The sequence below is a fragment of the Armigeres subalbatus genome, chromosome 2 (genome assembly GCF_024139115.2).
Source record: "Armigeres subalbatus isolate Guangzhou_Male chromosome 2, GZ_Asu_2, whole genome shotgun sequence".
In the NCBI taxonomy this organism is placed as follows: domain Eukaryota; kingdom Metazoa; phylum Arthropoda; class Insecta; order Diptera; family Culicidae; genus Armigeres; species Armigeres subalbatus.
The window spans coordinates 170,907,005-170,925,740 of NC_085140.1; the positions used below are offsets into that span (position 1 = coordinate 170,907,005).

The 18,736-nt window shown below is 43.8% G+C and overlaps 1 protein-coding gene across 1 annotated transcript; it reads right to left on the bottom strand.

Moving 5' to 3' along the window:
- Positions 1-7,735: 7,735 nt before the first annotated feature.
- Positions 7,736-12,948, bottom strand: LOC134211197 (rab5 GDP/GTP exchange factor). The gene is made up of 4 exons (XM_062687873.1): positions 12,631-12,948; positions 11,323-12,092; positions 10,793-11,257; positions 7,736-8,726 (listed from the first exon to the last, which is right to left on the bottom strand). The coding sequence occupies exons 1-4, from the start codon at positions 12,770-12,772 to the stop codon at positions 7,845-7,847; spliced, it is 2,259 nt and encodes a 752-aa protein (XP_062543857.1). The 5' UTR covers positions 12,773-12,948; the 3' UTR covers positions 7,736-7,844.
- Between the last annotated feature and the right edge of the window lie 5,788 nt (positions 12,949-18,736).

The following is an 18,736-nucleotide window of genomic DNA, read 5'->3' on the forward strand; positions in this document are numbered from 1 at the left end:
TTAAGTATTTTTCGGCCTTGTTTGTGACCTTAGATGGATTGAAGCAGGGTGACACCGTTTCGAATTTATTGTTCAATATTGCACTCAGTGCGCGATTAGGAGATCTGGCGTGCAGATGAATGGCACTATCATCACACGGTCGCCTGTGTTTTTGGGTTTTGCGGACGACATCGATCTCATTGCTCAACAAACAATTTAAGCTAAAAAAAAGTGTTAGCTAGTTAAGCTAGTTTTGGCACGGCAAATGCTGGTTAAAGCGTACCGTTGGTGCTGCGCGTACCTGAAGGAATGAAATAAACCCCATCTCGCGGTCCTTAGCCTCTTACCCAGCAACTTCTACTCCTACCTCCTCCGGGGTAACCAACCCCGGTGGGAACTATGGTCGTATGCTGACAGGGAAGGGGGGGGGACTGTACCGGATCTTGGAAAGCTACTTCCAGAACCGTGTGCTGCTATACGAGACCGATGCCGGTCAGAAAAGTGTTCCCTTTACCGCAGGAGTCCCGCAAGGGTCAATCCTGGGCCCGGTACTATGGAACCTGATGTATGACGGGGTTCTGAAGCTAAAGTTCCCTCCTGGTGTGAAGATCGTCCGCTTTGCTGACGATGTAACCCTAGAGGTCTACGGGGAGTCGATCCCCGAAGTAGAACTAACCGCAGAACACGCGATCAGCACTGTGGCGGACTGGATGAGTACGAGAGGCCTTGAGCTCGCTCAACATAAGACGGAGATGGTTATCGTCAGCAACCGTAAGTCGGCACAACATGCAGTTGTACACGTGGGAGACGTCGCGATCACTTTAAAGCGTAGTCTGAAGATTCTTGGGGTCATCATAGACGACAAGCTTACATTCGGTAGCCGAATATGCGTGCAAGAAGGCTTCGACTGCTGTGGCGGCATTATCGAGGATGATGTCCAACAGCTCCAAGGTGTGCGCCAGTAGACGTAGGCTACTGGCAGGCGTTGCCGCATCTATCCTTAGGTACGGCGGCCGGTCCTGGGCAAAAGCACTGGGGGTAACCAGTTACCTGCAGAAACTGGAGAGCACCTACTGTTTGATGTGTCTCAGAGTGAGTCGGCCTACCGCACGGTATCGCACGACGCATCCTGCGTGATAGCGAGTATGATGCCAGTCGGGCTGGTCATCCGGGAAGACGAGGCGTGTTTTGAGCTACGTGGCATCAGAGGAGCCCACGAGCGTACCAGGGTGACTTCGGTTGCCAGATGGCAGCGCGAGTGGGATAACTCCTCGAAAGGTAAGATTCCTAACATATCAAGCTGGGTGGGGAGACCCCATGGGGAAATTCACTTCCATCTGACACAACTCCTGTCAGGCCATGGCTGTTTCCGGCAGTACCAGCACAGGTTTGGGCACGCGGAGGTCCCCGTCTGCCCTGACTGCCCAGGTGTTGACGAAACTGCAGAGCACATACTATTCGTATGTCCTCGCTTCGACGTCGAAAGAAGAGCAATGCTACACGTTTGCGGCCGGGACACAACTCCGGATAACCTTATCCAGAGGATGTGTCAAGCGGTGGAGAAGTGGAACGCAGTCTCGACTGCAACCACTCAGCCCAAGCAGCACAAGTCTAGTGAATTTTGGTGCAGCAACTTAATTGTGACCGAATCTGGTCGTATATAAGTTACTTTGATCTATGTGTAACATATATGCTGCTCGGGAGATTGCCTTCAGCTTGCAGAGAATCTGGCGCGCCGAGCAGCAATCGACAAGCAGTACTAACTTGTGATTGGTTAGTTAGAGCGAAAAGTGCCGAACGCGGAGAAGTGTATGAATGGTCTGCCCATGCAGAGATAATGGCACAGCGGGTGGCAACCGAGATCGTCACCTCGAAGCATGGCAGAAGTGTGAATGAATAGGTGTATGCATGGACTGCACACGCCGTGCTGGGAGTAGCGCAGGAATGTTGGTTCCTATGACTACTGATACCCCGCGGCGTGGCAGAGGAGTGTGGGTGAGCATCCAAGTCAGTCTCACATGGTATGTCAGAAGTGGGAACCTAAGTAAAATGTCCCATAAGGGATGCCAGAGCGAGAGTTAGGTCGAATGACTAAAGTAGCATGCGTTAGCGCGAACTGAATGAAAGAGGTGAGTATCCAAGTCAGACCCACATGGCATGAGATGGGTAAGCACACAAGTCAGACTTACATGGCATGATAGAGGTGAGCATACAAGTCAGACTCACAGGGTGTGATAGAGCATGTAGGGTGTGTTAGAGGGTGCGATAGAGCGAGGACCCAAGTAAGACTCGCATGGGATGGGTGCCTGTGTGAGCGAGAATGAGCGAGTACGTTAAGTACTACCATCCCCCAGAAGTAGTACTGAGAGGTAGTTCCTGGGGGAAACGGTGGCGGAGCCCAAGGGAGTTTAGCCAGCGAGGGACTCTAAGTGAAACTGTGCACCATGGTCCACCGGAAATAAGGAGGAATGCTCCTCCGGAAATTTAGGGGGTTTGGTGTCAGGCCCTGCAAGCCAGCAAAAAAAACGCAACGAACAATCAGTAAGAGAGTACGGACCGGAACCATCGGCGAATACCACTGCGATGAAAAGGTACTAGCGATTGGAAACTCGGTTCGTGGAACTGCAAATCTCTCAACTTCATAGGGAGCACACACATGCTCGCCGAAACGCTCAAGGACCGTGGATTCGGCATCGTAGCGCTGCAGGAGTTTTGTTGGAAGAGATCAATGGTGCGAACGTTTAGAGGTAATCATACCATCTACCAGAGCTGCGGCAACACACACGAGCTGGGAACAGCTTTCATAGTGATGGGCGATATGCAAAGGCGCGTGATCGGGTGGTGGCCGATCAACGAGAGAATGTGCAGGTTGAGGATCATAAGCCGGTTCTTCAACTTCAGCATAATCAACGTCCATAGCCCACACTCCGGAAGCACTGATGATGCTAAAGACGCATTCTACGCGCAGCTGGAACGTGAGTACGACAGCTGCCCAAGCCACGACGTCAAAATCATCATAGGAGATTTGAACGCTCAGGTTGGCCAAGAGTAGGAGTTTAGACCGACTATTGGGAAGTTCAGCGCTCACCGGCTGACGAACGAAAACGGCCTACTACTAATTGATTTCGCTGCCTCCAAGAATATGGCCATTCGCAGCACCTACTTCCAACACAGTCTTCCGTATCGGTACACCTGAAGATCACCACTGCAGACAGAATCGCAAATCGAAAACGTTCTGATTGATGGACGGCACTTCTCCGACATAATCGACGTCAGGACATACCGTGGCACTAACATCGACTCTGCCCACTATCTGGTGATGATAAACTGCGCCCAAAACTATCCATCATCACCAATGTTCGGTACCGACGACCGCCGCGGTACGACCTAGAGCGACTGAAGCAACCTGATGTCGCCACTGCATACGCGCAGCATCTCGAGGCAGAGTTGCCGGAAGAGGGTGAGCTCGATGGGACGATTGGTTCGACGAAGAGTGCAGACAGATTCATGATAACAAGGACGCAGCGCGGGCGGTCGCGCTGCAACAAGGTGCCCGGCAGAACGTGGAACTTTATAGACGAAAGAGGAGATAGCAGACCCGCCTGGAAGAAGCGGAGTGCGAGGAAATGGAACAGCTGTGCCATTCTCAAGAAACACGCAAGTTCTATCAGAAGCTCAACGCATCCCGCAAAGGCTTCGTGCCGCGAGCCGAAATGTGCAGGGATAAAGATGGGAGCATCTTGACGGACGAACGTGTGGTGATCGAAAGCTGGAAGCAGCACTACGAAGAACATTTGAATGGCGCTGAGAGTACAGGCAGTGAAAGTCAAGGCAGCGGAGGAGATGACTACGTCAGTTCAGCGGAAGATGGAAGCCAACCAGCCCCCGCATTTAGGGAAGTTGAGGATGCCATCCAACAGCTAAAGACCAATAAAGCAACTGGTAAGGATGGTATCAGAGCTGAGCTCATCAAGATGGGCCCGGAAAGCTAGCCACTAGAATCTGGGAAACTGAACAGCTACCGGAGGAGTGGAAGTAAGGGGTTATATGCCCCATCTACAAGAAAGGCAACAAGCTGGAGTGTGAGAACTTTCGAGCGATCACCATCCTTAATGCCGCCTACAAAGTGATCATCTTCCGTCGTCTGTCACCATTAGTGAATGAGATCATGGGAAGCTTCGTTGACGGCCGCTCGACAACGGACCAGATCTTTACCCAAGTAACCAAAAGTTCCTTTAAGAGTACGTTTTTCGCTTATTCAGCTTCACTGAACTGCTTAAGCGAAAAACGTGCTCTTAAAGGAACTTTTGGTTTCTTGGGTACTGTATGGCAATACTTTCAAAAAGCCCTGAATACCAGGTCCCAACGCACCATCTGTTAATTGATTTCAAGTACAGTACACACAGATTTTTTACGCGGTTGGAACTTATTAACTTCTCGGTTAACCCGAACATCCACAGATTTTTGAATACCACCCGATTTCTTTATTTATTTTTGGTGAATTTTTTCGTTGAATTAACTCATTGTTTCATTGACGCTGAAGGTCTTAAACCACTAAAACCAAACCGTACAAAAAAAAACCTGGATGTATAGACCGCGTAGAGCTATGGAAAATTATGCACAAGAATGGCTTCCCTGGGAAGCTTACCAGACTAATCAAAGCAACGGTGTGCAAAACTGTGTGAAGATTTCGGGCGAACACTCCAGTTCGTTCGAATCGCGCCGGGACAAGGTGATGGACTTTAGTGCCTGTTGTTCAACATTGCGCTTGAAGGTGTCATGCGGAGAGCCGGGTGTAACAGCTGGGGTACGATTTTCAACATATCCAGTCAATTTATATGTTTCGCGGATGACATGGACATTGTCGGCCGAACATTTGCAAAGGTGGCAGAGCTGTACTGTACATACAGCCGCCTGAAACGTGAAGCAACAAAAGTTGGACTGGTGGTGAATGCGTCAAAGATAAAGTACATGGTTGTGGGCAGAACCGAGCGCGACAAGGCCCGCCTGGGAAGCAGTGTTACGATAGACGGGGATACCTTCCCCTAGTAGCAAAACTCATGCTGATTTGGTTGCCTCTACTCAAATAAGACCAAATTTGGTTGCATTCGAGTAACTGTAACTACTCTACAACATGTGTGTTGCTCGGGTCGAGGTGGTCGAGGAATTCATCTACCTCGGATCCTTGCTAAAGACTCATAATAATGTTAGTCGTGAAATACGAAGGCGCATCATCTGTGGAAGTCGGGCCTACTACGGGCTCCAGAAGAAATTGCGATCAAAAAAGATTCGCCACCGTACCAAATGTGTCATTTACAAGACGTTAATAAGACCGGTAGTCCTCTACGGACATGAAACATGGACAATGCTCGAGGAGGACTTGCAAGCACTCGGAGTATTCCAGAGACGGGTGCTTATGACCATCTTTGGCGGTGTCCAAAAAGACAGTGTGTGGCGGCGAAGAATGAACCACGAGCTCGCCCAGCTCTACGGCGAACCCAGTATCCAAACTTAGCACACTCTGGGAGAGCGCGGATCTTATTGGAGAAATCACGATTTCTGAGGTCCATCATTCTGGCCTGGATGATTTTTGTCAAACGATTGCAACGTGTCTTCAGGACAGGCAGCCCAGTGAGCTGGTACTGACATTTCGTAAACGGATCAAATCTTTGATGCGTGTATCAATGGCTAAGGTGTTGCTTACCTGTCGAGCCGTTGGACCATGCTGCTCTCTGGCCACCGAGTTTGCCTCTTCGATGGCGCACAGCTGGCGGTCGATACTTTCCAGCGTCTCCGAACGCACCTCATAGTCTATGCCCTCATTCACGCACCTTTGGAACCGGCCCCAGTCGACTCGATGGTAGTTTCGCCGGGACAGCTGATGCCGACTAACCGAGGAGTTCACTTCCGTCGTAAGATCCCGATTAATCGATTAGTGACTAATCGATTACTTTCGATTCTAGTTGATTATTGAGTCGATTAGTCGTTGAAAAGTAATCGATTCAAAATTAATCGATTATCACAACGATGAATCGATAAATCGAAGTAATCAATTAATTTGCGACATCCTTTATGATGTCGTAAAATCCTGATTAATCGATTAGAAACTAATCGATTACTCTAGATTCCTCTCAATTATAGAATGGATTAATAGTTGGGTAATAATCGATTCAAAATTTATCGATTATCACAACGTTGAATCGATTAATCGAAGTAATCGATTAATTTGCGACATCTCTACTTCCGCCACCACGGGATGGTGATTCGAGCTGAGCTCCTGGTACGCGACCGGCTGGGACATGTAGTCGTTCATGTTGGTTATGTACAGATATATCGTTGCGTAGACTCCGGACCGACTCAGCCGAGTGGGGGAATCCGGGCTCAGGATCGTGTAGTGGCCTTCCTCCATGTCGTCGCTCCAGATGGTGCCATTTCGATTGCCGCGACTGTTGCCCCAGGCTTGATGCTTGGCATTCAGGTCTCCGGCAATGATATACTGACCTTGTCTCCGCGTTAGCTTGACGATGTTCCTCCGAAGGGCGGCCGATGAACTATCGCCGACTTTGGCTTGGGTTGGGCAGTACGTCGCGATGAGCCCGATTGTGCCGACAGAAGTGGTGATTTCGAAACCGATGGCCTCGATGACACTGAGCTGGAAGCAGACGATAGTTGATGTTGTAACGAAGAGCGATGGCCACACCACTTCCCCTGGACGGCCGCACGATGCGAAAATCCGGGATGTTGATGTTCACCTCCAGTTTTAGTTGCATTTCGGTGATGAACGCTACATCTATTTCCTTCTCGTAAAGGAAATACTTCAGCTCAATTGTTTTGCTCTTTAGCGAGCAAGCGTTCCAGTTCACCAGGCCCACCCTAGTAGACATTTTCAATGATGAACATGCCAAAAGTGAAGACCTGGTCGAATCGAGTTTTGCAACCACGCAGCCGAGTGGCGAGCTGGGAGAAGATTGGCATCAGCTGCTCCGCTGCAGTTTGATTCTCCGGCTGCCAACAGAATCCAGGAGGAGGAAACGGGGGCCATTCGCTCGAGGATGGAACTGGTGGTGCTGGGGCTCAAATCGATGCTGCTGCTGTGGCCAGTAGCTTGTGCGGTTGCAAAGGTGGAAGTACGGGAAGCCGTGATATCAGGAAGGTTCACCTCGTCGATCACTGGAGTACGGTTCCTCTTCGGATGGGCTTTGGTAGATGCTTTCTTTCGGATTTCCAGGAAGTCCGCGCGTTTCAGACAGCCTTTCGTAATGGCCCGATGTTTTTCGCCACAGTTGGCGCACTTTGAATCGGCCACCTTCATCTTATCGCACTCATCCGTCGGGTGCCTTTCGCCACACTTGTTGCAGCGCGTGGCCATGTGAAAATTTCGGGAGCCATGCCCGAATTGAAACATTTGAAAAAATGCGCGAGCGAAAAGCACGTTCGAACTCGCTGCTGTCATGAACTGTCATGAACCGAGCTGAGTGGAGACGACTTTTATATACTACCTACAAAGACCACTCCGGTGTTAGTCTGAGTAAGTAAATAATCAATCTCAGCTGCCTTCGCAGGAATCTTCTTGACTGATTGAGGCAATAGCATGCAATCAAACAAGATGGAGATCTTTCAAAGAAGCTCTTTACCACTTCTATCATGCGGCCGTATCTTGTACCTCTCTAATTTTTTACACAGAACTGATTTTTCAGCCTGTGATATTTTATTTCAGTCGGAAAATTTCGGCATAACATCATAACATAGATAAGCATCGAATATAGTCGTAACAATTTTAGATAAAGATCGATAAACATTTTGCACATCTTTAATAGCACACATAACAAATTTAAAGCAAAGTGTACTCACCTCATCCCTTAAACTTAGCTCCTACCACTTTCCAACGTATTCGCCGTAGTCCGTGATGGGTGAACCGGTTTCGTACCGACCGTACTGGAAGCTCCCATATCACCCGCGGCACAGGTTATCGTTGGGATGTTAAATCCCTGCAGTGAGAATCCCTGATACTCCGCCACGTTCGGTTTGATAGGCGATTCTAGCAGGAGAGCTCGCGGAGAATCTTCATCCAGCAAATTTCCCCCACTAGTGGGCTTGAGTGCTAACGAAGGCAGTTTTCCTTCGCGATCTTTCACTAGCAATGGATCGAATTCTTCCAAATCGAACCGACTTATTTGGACCCCCGACACAGATGGTTTTGAATCGATGTCATCAGCGGCACTATTTTCGCCGCTGTGATCGGAGAAATCGAAATCGTAATTGATGTTACGAATTCCCTTAATGAAGGTGTGCGCCATGTCATCGGGGGTGGCGATCTCATCCAGTGATTGCGTGTCGAAAACTCGGTTGTAGTCGAAAATGGGCGATGCTGACAGCAGATCGGCAGAATTGCTCGCACTCATTCCAGGCAACGGGGACGGTAGCAAGTTTTTGTCTACATCCACTGGAACGAGTGGTGCAACCAACGTATCGGACAGGTTCCGAACCAGCTCATCGAAATTGGTCTGCGTTGCAGGGGTTGTTGACTCGATAGCGGATAGCTTTTTGGTGTCGCTAGGTTCCACCTCACCCACCTTCATGGCTGCCATCAGATTCGACTGGAAGTGGCCTCCTACGGCCGTTTGATTATCAGAAGAAGTGCTGAATATTTGTGCATTTTGTTTTTCTAAACGTCGTGGTGTGCGAATAGGTTTCAGTACTAGTGGTGTACGATCCAAAACTTCTGTCACTTTTTGCCTGATTTCGTTCTGTAGATTAAAAAGACCATAAATGGTTTTCAACATTAACGAAAGACATTTGACACTGTTTAAATTTTGCTTATCAAATATCTTATTCCAAAAATGAGTAATGTCTTTTTAACGTTCTTTATAATGGGGTTATAGTATTTACTTAGTTTTTTATGATAGATTGCGTCCTTAAATAAGATAGTGAAAAAGAAGCCAGGAAGTTAAAGCTAAATAAAAGTTTTTTTTCTGGGGATTTTTTATCCTGAAAATGATCAGGAGGAGTGTGATTTTGAAGATTGATTTTCTGTGAAATGACCTACAGCCCAATAGCCCATACATAAGCTTTGAAGAAACTTTTTTTTTTTTTTTTTTTTTCGAGGGTTGACCAGTTGTAGTCTTAATAGACTGGTATCTCGGCTGGGCTCTCCATGTGATACACAATACTAGCAGACGACTCAAGCTATGTTGCTCACTAGGTCACTGCGGCCTGGGTTTGTATTGTGATCATACCGATACATTATTCTTTCTATCTACAGTCTGTCAATTATAAACCGAACAAATAATGGAAGCTCAACATGTACATAGATGTTTTCTGAATAAGTAGTTAACATGTAAATTTAATTATTAGTTACTTGGAGCCGACATTCAATACCTAATAGTAGTCTATGTTGACAACGGGTGATACTGTTGCCATTTCCAAGTAACAATTTCGAATAAAGATGTGATATGATATGATATCATTCTGGTAGGGTAGTTTCAAAATAGATTAATTTAAGTACTATTGTAATGAACGGACACATTGAAGAGCTTCCCTTATTTTAACACGGTTGAGTATCGGATGTTTGTCAATACGTCGTCGAGTTAATTGTATCCTATCAGTCACAGTAATGTCATATGTTAAAGTTTCAGTAGTCTAATAGTGATCATTATACAAAATTTCTATCCAGTTGTTCCGTAATTGCTTTTTTTTGGTCAAGTTCTATTCCCTTTTCTAGTATTCAAACCTTTATTATTTATTAAAATAATGAGGTCTAAAATTCAGTTATTCAGCTTCAGGGTATACAATATTCAATATAATAGTGGATGAACGCATCATATGGTCTATCCTCATTTCCGTAAGTGGTCAAGTTATTAGTCTTGTAGCAATAATAGTGGTACCAGTTATTCTCTATCTTGTGAGTGCAATGGTCTCAATTAACTATTCTAAACAGAACTCTGTCTCTTGTCTTTCTGTCCACCGATGGTCATGTATTTATTTTCGTTTTTTATTATTTATTTGATATCTTTAAATTTCAGTCATTTATTTTACTATCGGTCATTTATTTTATTATAAGGTAAAGGTCAGCGAATTTGTCTTAATACGAGAAACACTAAGTCATGTCCCCTATATATCCGCTAATTTTTCTAACTAACCTAATAGAAGGAAGAGAGAAACAGTTTTTTGCGTTGATCCATGCAGCTAGAGAGACTAAAATAAAAAGATTATCGAGAAGATATAATAGATACATTCACTATCTCCAATGCCAAATTAGTAAATCTACTAATTCTACTTTTCACTACTAAAATTCTACTTCAGCTATACGGGTACAAAATGAATTATTGTTAGCTACTACTACAAGTATAAATAGATGTATGCTATTTGGATAAGCGTTTGTTTCAGGGTCTTGTTAGTATTAGAGTTATGTTAGTTAGACCCCTACTGAGCCCTGCCGGCACCTCCAAATTTACCAATAGGCAGTTGTTGTTAGATCGTGCGACACTAACCATTAGTTAACTTGGAGGCATGGTACCTCAAGTGTTTGGTATAACTGTTGACCTTATTTAAGTAAGATGTGATAAAAGTTTCTCTACGGAGCTTATTTTCAAACCATTACCATTAAAATAACGATATTCTTGTGAAGGAGATATAAAAAATGGAAAAATATCTTATTTTTTTTAAATTTAGTCTTGAACTTAACCTTTGTTTGAAAAAAGCACTCTATTAAACAACAAAAATAAAAATAAAATAAAAATCTTTTTAAGACACTTGAAATATCAACGTCAAGCCCCTTATCCATGGACAGGGCATAAGCTTTGAAGAAACTTACCTTAAAACTAACGATATCCTCGTTGAGAGTTTCAATATTATTCAAGATTTCCTCGTTCCTAGTACCTAACTTTTTCATGGTTTTCATGTTTTCTGATATGAGGTGCAGACTTTCACAAGCCATCAATGCGCTCTCCCAAGCCGATGGTCCAGTTTTGTCCCCCGTCATCAATCCATTGAACTCCTCGGCAGACATGGACAACGACTCGGAAGTAAGGTTTTCTATGAACGAAATCGCACAACAAAGATTGGTAAAGTAGTAACCGCCCTCGCCGCTCATCAGTCGAGAAGCATTGCTGAACCGAGTTATGTAATTGATGTTGCTATGTAGTCGAACGGGATTCGCCTTGAGGACTACAAATATAAGCGCCGGAAGAAATTCATCTGCACTCGCGGGACCACCAACTGATTGTTTTAATAAATTGAAAATATTTCTGCAACACCTTACAATACACTCGAGCTTTTCCTGAAAATAAATCACACAATTAATATTTTTCAATGGCACTGATATCACATTATTTCCCAACATACCTGCGGTGAATGAAACGAATCCATTGACACAAGCTCCGTGATGGCGGTGTAGACCAAATCGCGAACCTCTGAATTCACCTCATCTATGCTGCACAGCAAATGTTTCGCGTTAATCCAGTTAAGCTGTCGAATCCTTTTCTGTATTTGCGAATCCTTCTCCTCGTCATTTGTCGTCGGCGGGGAAAACAACCGACCGTGATTCATGGTCATGATGCATTTCTCGAAAAAATCGAGAGCCTGTTCCTTGGTCTCCTGAGGCACGTTGACAAACTTGGAATTTTCCATGTTCATGTACTCTCGAAACTTGATGTACTCGTTCTGGACAATTTCCGACACTTCCTCTATACTGCAGTCCGAATGCTTTTTGCGAATCTTTTGATCCAACATTTCAATGAAATACTTAAGCTCCCTTTTGGCAGCGTCCTCTATTTTAAGAGCCTTCAACGCATCCTGATACTCTTGTTCAAGTTTGTCCATCGGCTGCCGATGGTGGTGATGATTGGAGTGATGATGATGATGCCGCGTGGGCCTCTCCGATTCCTTCACGGACGCAGACTTTTTCAATAAATCTATGAAGTTACGTTTCTTCTTCTTATCTTCCTCTTTGGGAGCGGTTCCGGATTTAACCGATTGGGCATGGGCGGTTTTGCTAACATGACGTTGGTCAATGTGTTGCAGAAACTGCTGCTGGTGTTGCTGATTGTGTTCGGAACTATGATGAGGCTCATGTTTTTTGCCACTTTGGTGACCTTCCAGTCGCGGGCGATAAACTGAAATTGATGTAAAAATTGGAATAAATTCATCTATAACGGCAGTGAGCCTTGTTACCATAATCCATATAATGTTTGAGTAAAGCTTTTTACATGTTTATATTCCGAAAAGAGACTTTGTTAAGTTTAGGAAATTCAGTAACATATTTGAAAAGGTATAATGCTATACACTTTGTTAAATGCTTTGCAGAGAAATATTAATTGAAAATCCACAAAGGTACTTAACGGTAAAGCTGATTAAAATGAAACAAACGAAAAAGGGGACTGAAAATGAAATTGAATGAGAATACAAAATCCAACCAGTTTACCATTTTTAAAGGCTCTTCAATGAATGAATAAAACAAATAAATTAAAATTAATCAAACTCAGCAAGCCATCAAGTAAATAAAATTATGCCACCTTGGCCTTGCGTACGATAGAAAGTCGATTTTCATATTATTCTCAGGCTATATAAAAACAGACAAAGCATCTCGCAACCTGCTGCACTTTTGAGTAAAAATTCTGATAAACCATCAGCTGCGGTGATCTTTGTGCTTACGTTTCATATGCCGTTCCTTCATCATCCGTTCGCGATAACATTTGGAGCACAGCCCATTCCACTGGGCATTTCCATAGAATCCACAGCCATTGAGACATTGGAGATCCTTTTGTTGGATACGTGGTGTTTTTATCGAGAACATCTTATTCCACTTTTAAACTGTTCACAAAATAAGCACATCTAATATCAACACATCGAATCAACAGTAATTTACATTAATAGTGCACAGACCGATATTTTAAGACTTAAATCTGCTAGTGAGTGACGAAAAAACGCGAGAAATCGATCCAATGCGAAATAAAATTATTTTGCATCAGTCGACACTAGGGATCCTATATTAAGAGATGTGCGAATACATTTCCAGACGATTTAGCAACGCTGTTACTTTCGTAAACAAACGCTGCCAGCACTTGCCGCAGTGAAAAATGTTTAGGCTTGCACATGACTCTACATTCGAAGACACTTTTTGATTATTTTGTCTATCCTCTAGCAGTACATTTTCGCTAAAATTTAAAAGCAATACGAATGAACACGATATAATGCATCAACTAGACTACTTTTACTTACGAAAGCAAAACAAATTGTTTATTCGATAAAACTTTTCATAAAATCGATTTCACCAAAATCGCAATACCTTTCGATCTGCAACAATAACGATGTTCATTTGGCTCAGATTTTGACAGTTCTCAATGCTCGATTGGCTCAAGATGGCCGCTTTCGCATATCTCTGAATGTAGGATCCCTAGTCGACACGATGATGACAGAAGCGATGTCACAACCGTCACAACAAAACATAGTCAGTGTTGCCAAACTCGCGTTCCTATAAATGTTTGGAATATAAAAAAAAACTATAACCCGAAATGAATGATTTAACATCATTCTATTTGGTTCTCGAACCGAAATCGACCATACAACAAATCGTTGAAATTATGCATTCATTAGTGGCGGTAAGCACCAACGAAGATAATACCCGATTTAATACGGATTTTCGTTAATCTGGTATTAAAGTTAATACTTCGAACGGTAAGCTTCAAACTCGTATTAAGTACGCAGCCACTTTTCGCCCCGCACGGTAGTGAGAATGATAAAATCATAAATAATAAACGATGACTTTTGCTGTTTGCTTTGCTATCATTTTCAAAACATTCTCAGTTACGAGTTGCGGTGAAACCGGTGATATGGAACGCAGCCAGGACCAACCTTCAAAAACTCCAAACTATGCAGAATACAGTCATCAGGCAAGCAATTGGGTATCTTCCCAGTACACCAGTCCATGTGATGTTGGCAGAAGCAGGCCAAATGCCCATGCAACATCGAGTTGAAGCCTTAGCGAAAAGAGAGCTGGTTCGTGCTATATACTTCAAAACACCTCTGTACAAGTTCATATCAGAAACATTAAACAAAGAAATGGGAAACGGTTCCTTTCTAACCGAGACAGCTGACAAACATATGGATATCCTTTATCAAGTACATCCATCAGATAAGGATCTAGTCCGACATAAAATACCACGGTACGTACAAACACTTGATTTCACTCAAATAGTACGCACGACATTAGGAGAACCAAAATACAAAAAGGGAAACATGAGTCGAAATGGATGGCAAACACTTTACCAGGAGAAAATACACACCACCTACAAGGGGTTCAACCGAATTTTCACTGACGGATCAAAGACGGCAACAGGAACGGCCTTTGCAGTGCTAGACGAAACGAACGGGAACTCTATAGCGGAGAACATAAACAGTAATTTCACCATAACAAACGTGGAATTGCTTGCCATCTTGAAAGCTGTTGAGCTAGTCAAAACGAACGACTACAGAAAAACAGTTATTCTCACCGACTCGCGTAGTGCGTGCGAGATGCTGCTTAATGAAGACAGTTTGGAGACGAACTATATTGTCGGAGAAATATATAAAGAACTTCAAGAAGCCTGGAATACCAACATTAAAATCCAATGGATTCCAAGCCACGTCGGAATAGTGGGAAACGAACAAGTGGATCAATTAGCGGTGGAAAAAAGTAATCACAAACAAACCTTCTTCAACGGTATCACACTGAACCAGGAACTAATAACCGGGACCAGACACTCGGAATTTTTCGGTGTTGCGCTTGAAGTCTCCATCGGTGTGTAGAGTTCTAGGTATACAAATGAAAAGACACCAAGTCAGTTGTCAGTTTTTCTCCATCATTTGCTTTCCGTGCAAAACATGACAGCATTGTGTTTTTGTTTTTTTTTTCACTTTCACCGGTTTTCCTTCACCTTACACCTGCGATATTAGTAAATGCAATTTTCGACCAAAAATAAAACGGGAGGCGCTGATCCAACATGACGAAGAACTGGAGGATTAAAAGATATGTATGTTCAAGAGTAGAACGTTCCGGATCCGTACAACACATTCTGTTGCCGCTCCGCCACTTCATCTATTTTCAAGGAGTTCCAGCAGGGATTCTACGAGAAGTTTTACCAGAGATTCTTCTAGAAGCTCCACCAGGGTTTCCTCTGGAAGTTCCACCAAGGATTCCTCCAGGAGTACCACAAGCAGTTTTACCAGGGATTCCACCGTAATGTCTACTACGAATTCCTCTAGGAGTTTCAGCAGGGATTCCACGAGAAGTTCAGTCAAGGATTCATCCAGGAGTTCCACCAGGGACTATTTCAGAAGTTCTACCATGGTTTCCTCGAGAAGTTCCACCAAAAGTTTCACCAGGAATTCCTTCAGGAGTTCCACCAAGGATTCCTCCAGGGATTTCTCCAGTAGTTTCACCAAGGATTCCTTCAGAAGTTTCATCGAGGATTTATCCAGAAGTTCCACCAAGGATTCCTCCAGAAGTTTCACCAGGAATTCCATCAGGAGTTCCACCAGAGATTCCTCCAGGAGGCTTACTAAGGATTCCTCTAGGAACTTCCAACAGGGATTAATCGAGAAATTACACCAAAAATTCCTTCAGAAGTTCCAACAAGGATTCATCCAGAAGTTCCACCAGGGATCCCACCATAAGGCCTACTAAGAATTTCTCTAGCAGTATCAGCAGAGATTCCATGAGAAGTTCCATCAAGGATTCATCCAGCAGTTTCACCAGGGATTACTTCAGAAGTTCCACCAAGGATTCCTCCAGGAGTTCCACCAGAGATTCCACCGTTAGACATACTTAGGATTTCCCCAGAAGTTCCACCAAAGATTCTTCCAGGAGTTTCACCAGAGATTTCTGCAGGAGTTCCACCAAAGATTCCAAAGACCAGGGATGCCACCATAAGGCCTACTAAGAATTCCTCTAGGAGTTTCAGCAGGGATTCCACGAGAAGTTCCATCAAGGATTCATCCAGCAGTTTCACCAGGGATTACTTCAGAAGTTCCACCTTGGTTTCCTCGAGAAGTTCCACCAAGGATTTCTCCAGAAGTTCCACCAGGGATTTCTCCAGGAGTTCCACCAAAGATTCTTCCAGAAGCTCCACCAAGGATTCCTTTAGGAGTTCCAGCAAGGATTCCTCCAGGAGTTCCACCAAGACTTTCTCCAGAAGTTTCACCAGGAATTCCTTCAGAAGTTCCAACAAGGATTTCTCCAGAAGTTCCACCATGGATTCCTCCAGGAGTTCCACCAAGCATTCCACCAGCAGTTTTACCAGGGATTCCACCGTAATGTCTACTGAGAATTACTCTAGGAGTTTCAGCAGGGATTCCTTGAGAAGTTCCATCAATGATTCATCGAGTTCCACCAGGGATTTGTCCAGGAGTTCCACCAAAGATTCCTCCAGAAGCTCCACCAGGAGTTTCACCAGGAATTTCTTCAGGAGTTCCAACAAGGATTCCTCCAGGAGTTCCACCAGGCATTCTATCAGTTGTTGTACCACCAGATTCCACCGTAAGGTCTACTGAGGATTCCTCTAGGAGTCCACCAAGGATTCATCCAGAAGTTCCACCTTAGTTTCCTCCAGAAGCTCCACCAAATGTTTCTCCAGAAGTTCTACCAGGGATATCTCCAGAGGTTCAACCAGGGATATCTCCAGTACTTCCACCAGAGATTCCTCCAGAAGTTCCACCAAAGATTCATCCAGAAGTTCCAGGAGGTCTAATAAGAATTCCTCTAGGAGTTCCAGCAGGGATTCTTCGAGAAGTTCAATCAAGGATTCATCCAGGGGTTCCACCAGGGATACCACCGTAAGGCCTACTATGAATTCCTCCTGGAATTATTTGAGAAATTCCACCTTGATTTCCTCGAGAAGTTCCACCAAAGATTCCACAGGAAGCTCCACCAGGAATTCTTTCAGTCGATTCTTCGGATTTCCTTTGTGGCACCAACTTAGTCAGTGCAATCAATTTAGTTTGCAATGTGTTCGCACGTTATTGATCTGGCAATTGCACCTTATTCCTGAAGAAGCATCTGTCATAAAGCTGATTTAAGTTTGTACATATAATCCTACACTTAAGCAAACGGTGTTTATCCATCACTCTATAAATGAATTTCCCGGTTGATTGGATGACTTACCAATAATGCGGTATTTCCAACTGGATGGATACCTTATTGTGAATAAAGGAAACACATTCAAGGATATAGAGCATTCTTATGAATGATTTTCGGGGTAATGTTATAGAATCTCTTCGGCGGGTTAACGAAATCCACATCCAATGCAGTTGATTAGTTGAATGAATCGAAAACAATGGCTGGTTGGCTACCCTCCACTGCTAATATCGAATACTTATTTCTATATATAATAAACTCGTGGGAGATTGGGTTCTTTAATCTAATTACGAGACTGTGATAAATACTGTAAGGGTCAATTTCTTCACCTCTGCTTAAGCCTTAAACCAGGTTTAAACGTATGGGTGAGCACCGCTTAAGGTTCAAATGTCATACATCAAATCGACTTCTTTTTCTTGCTGTTCGCTTCTTTTTTTTTTGCGGAGAGCCTACTCATTCGCTCAGATCTGGTTTTGTACAAAGTACACAAACATTTCAAAAGGTATCAAACTCTATATATTTCCACAAAATATTAACGTCCTTTTCAATACCTGTACAGCGCACAGATTATAGTGATACGCATAAACAACCTCAAACATGCATCTGAGATTGATTTGTTGTGCATCCTTCTCCTAATTACACAATTTCTTACATACATTTTACATGAATGTAAAATTATGATGCAGTTGACTACCTTCTCAAATGTTCGTCCAGATTCAATGGATTGTTTACATGACCATATGATCGGTCTTCTCTCTGTGTACATGAAAAGTGATGCCGTTTTAGCATTACATTATTATTTTAGCATTACATTACATTATCAACACTTGAATTATGAAAAAATAAATAACCTGCGTTGCTTATGAATGCTTGCGTTTTTACAGTTCTAGCTCACATCTAATATTTAGTGTCAATATATAGCATGAAAAGCATCATTTTCATAGATTATTGCTTGATGTTTACGTACATATCGAGAAAACAAGCATAACATATAGAACAAATCAACACGCAACACTGAACGATGATTTTCGAGTATCTGCAAAGTATAAGAGAGCGTGAGAGTAAATCGACGATTTCCCCTCCTGGAAAAATATTTTTTCTACTTTGCAATATTTTCTGCAAAAGGCAGTTTTTTCAAATAATATTACGAAATTCATCCAAATGAAGCATCCCACGGATGTATTGAAGTCACCACTACATGTTGATGTAGTTTTAAAACAAGAGTGCTTCCCCGATTCAGCTGGGGAATGCATTTTCTCCTCAGTGGGCGGATTTCTTCCTGGGGGTGGTACAAGCACGTGGCTGTTTTCTTGTCAATGACTGGATTACGGTAATTTGGGCCTTAAGAGTTAAGCGAAGGTGAAGAAATTTGCCCTAAGTGATACAGTTAAACGCGCGTCTGCTCGGGTGTGCAGTCAGTGATAAAACTAAATCTTGATTCTTTCGATTGCCACCCCAACAAACTATTTAAGTTGAATAAGCTAGTTTTTTAGCTGAACAAGACAAATTGTGGCGCAATAAGCTCTTTATCAGACTCCAATGCTTGTTGGGACTGCTGTACCAGACAGCCAGTGGTGTAGCTAGGGCGGATACTACACTATACATGAAGGCTGTCAAAACTTAACCACTCTAAATAGGGGAACTGTT

Coding starts and splice junctions, on each gene's coding strand:
- LOC134211197 (XM_062687873.1), bottom strand. CDS start 12,772: ATGTTCTCGATAAAAACACCACGTATCCAACAAAAGGATCTCCAATGT. Junction 11,258..11,322: donor ATTCGTTTCATTCACCGCAG/GTATGTTGGGAA, acceptor ATTTATTTTCAG/GAAAAGCTCGAGTGTATTGT. Junction 8,727..10,792: donor AGGATATCGTTAGTTTTAAG/GTAAGTTTCTTC, acceptor TTTAATCTACAG/AACGAAATCAGGCAAAAAGT.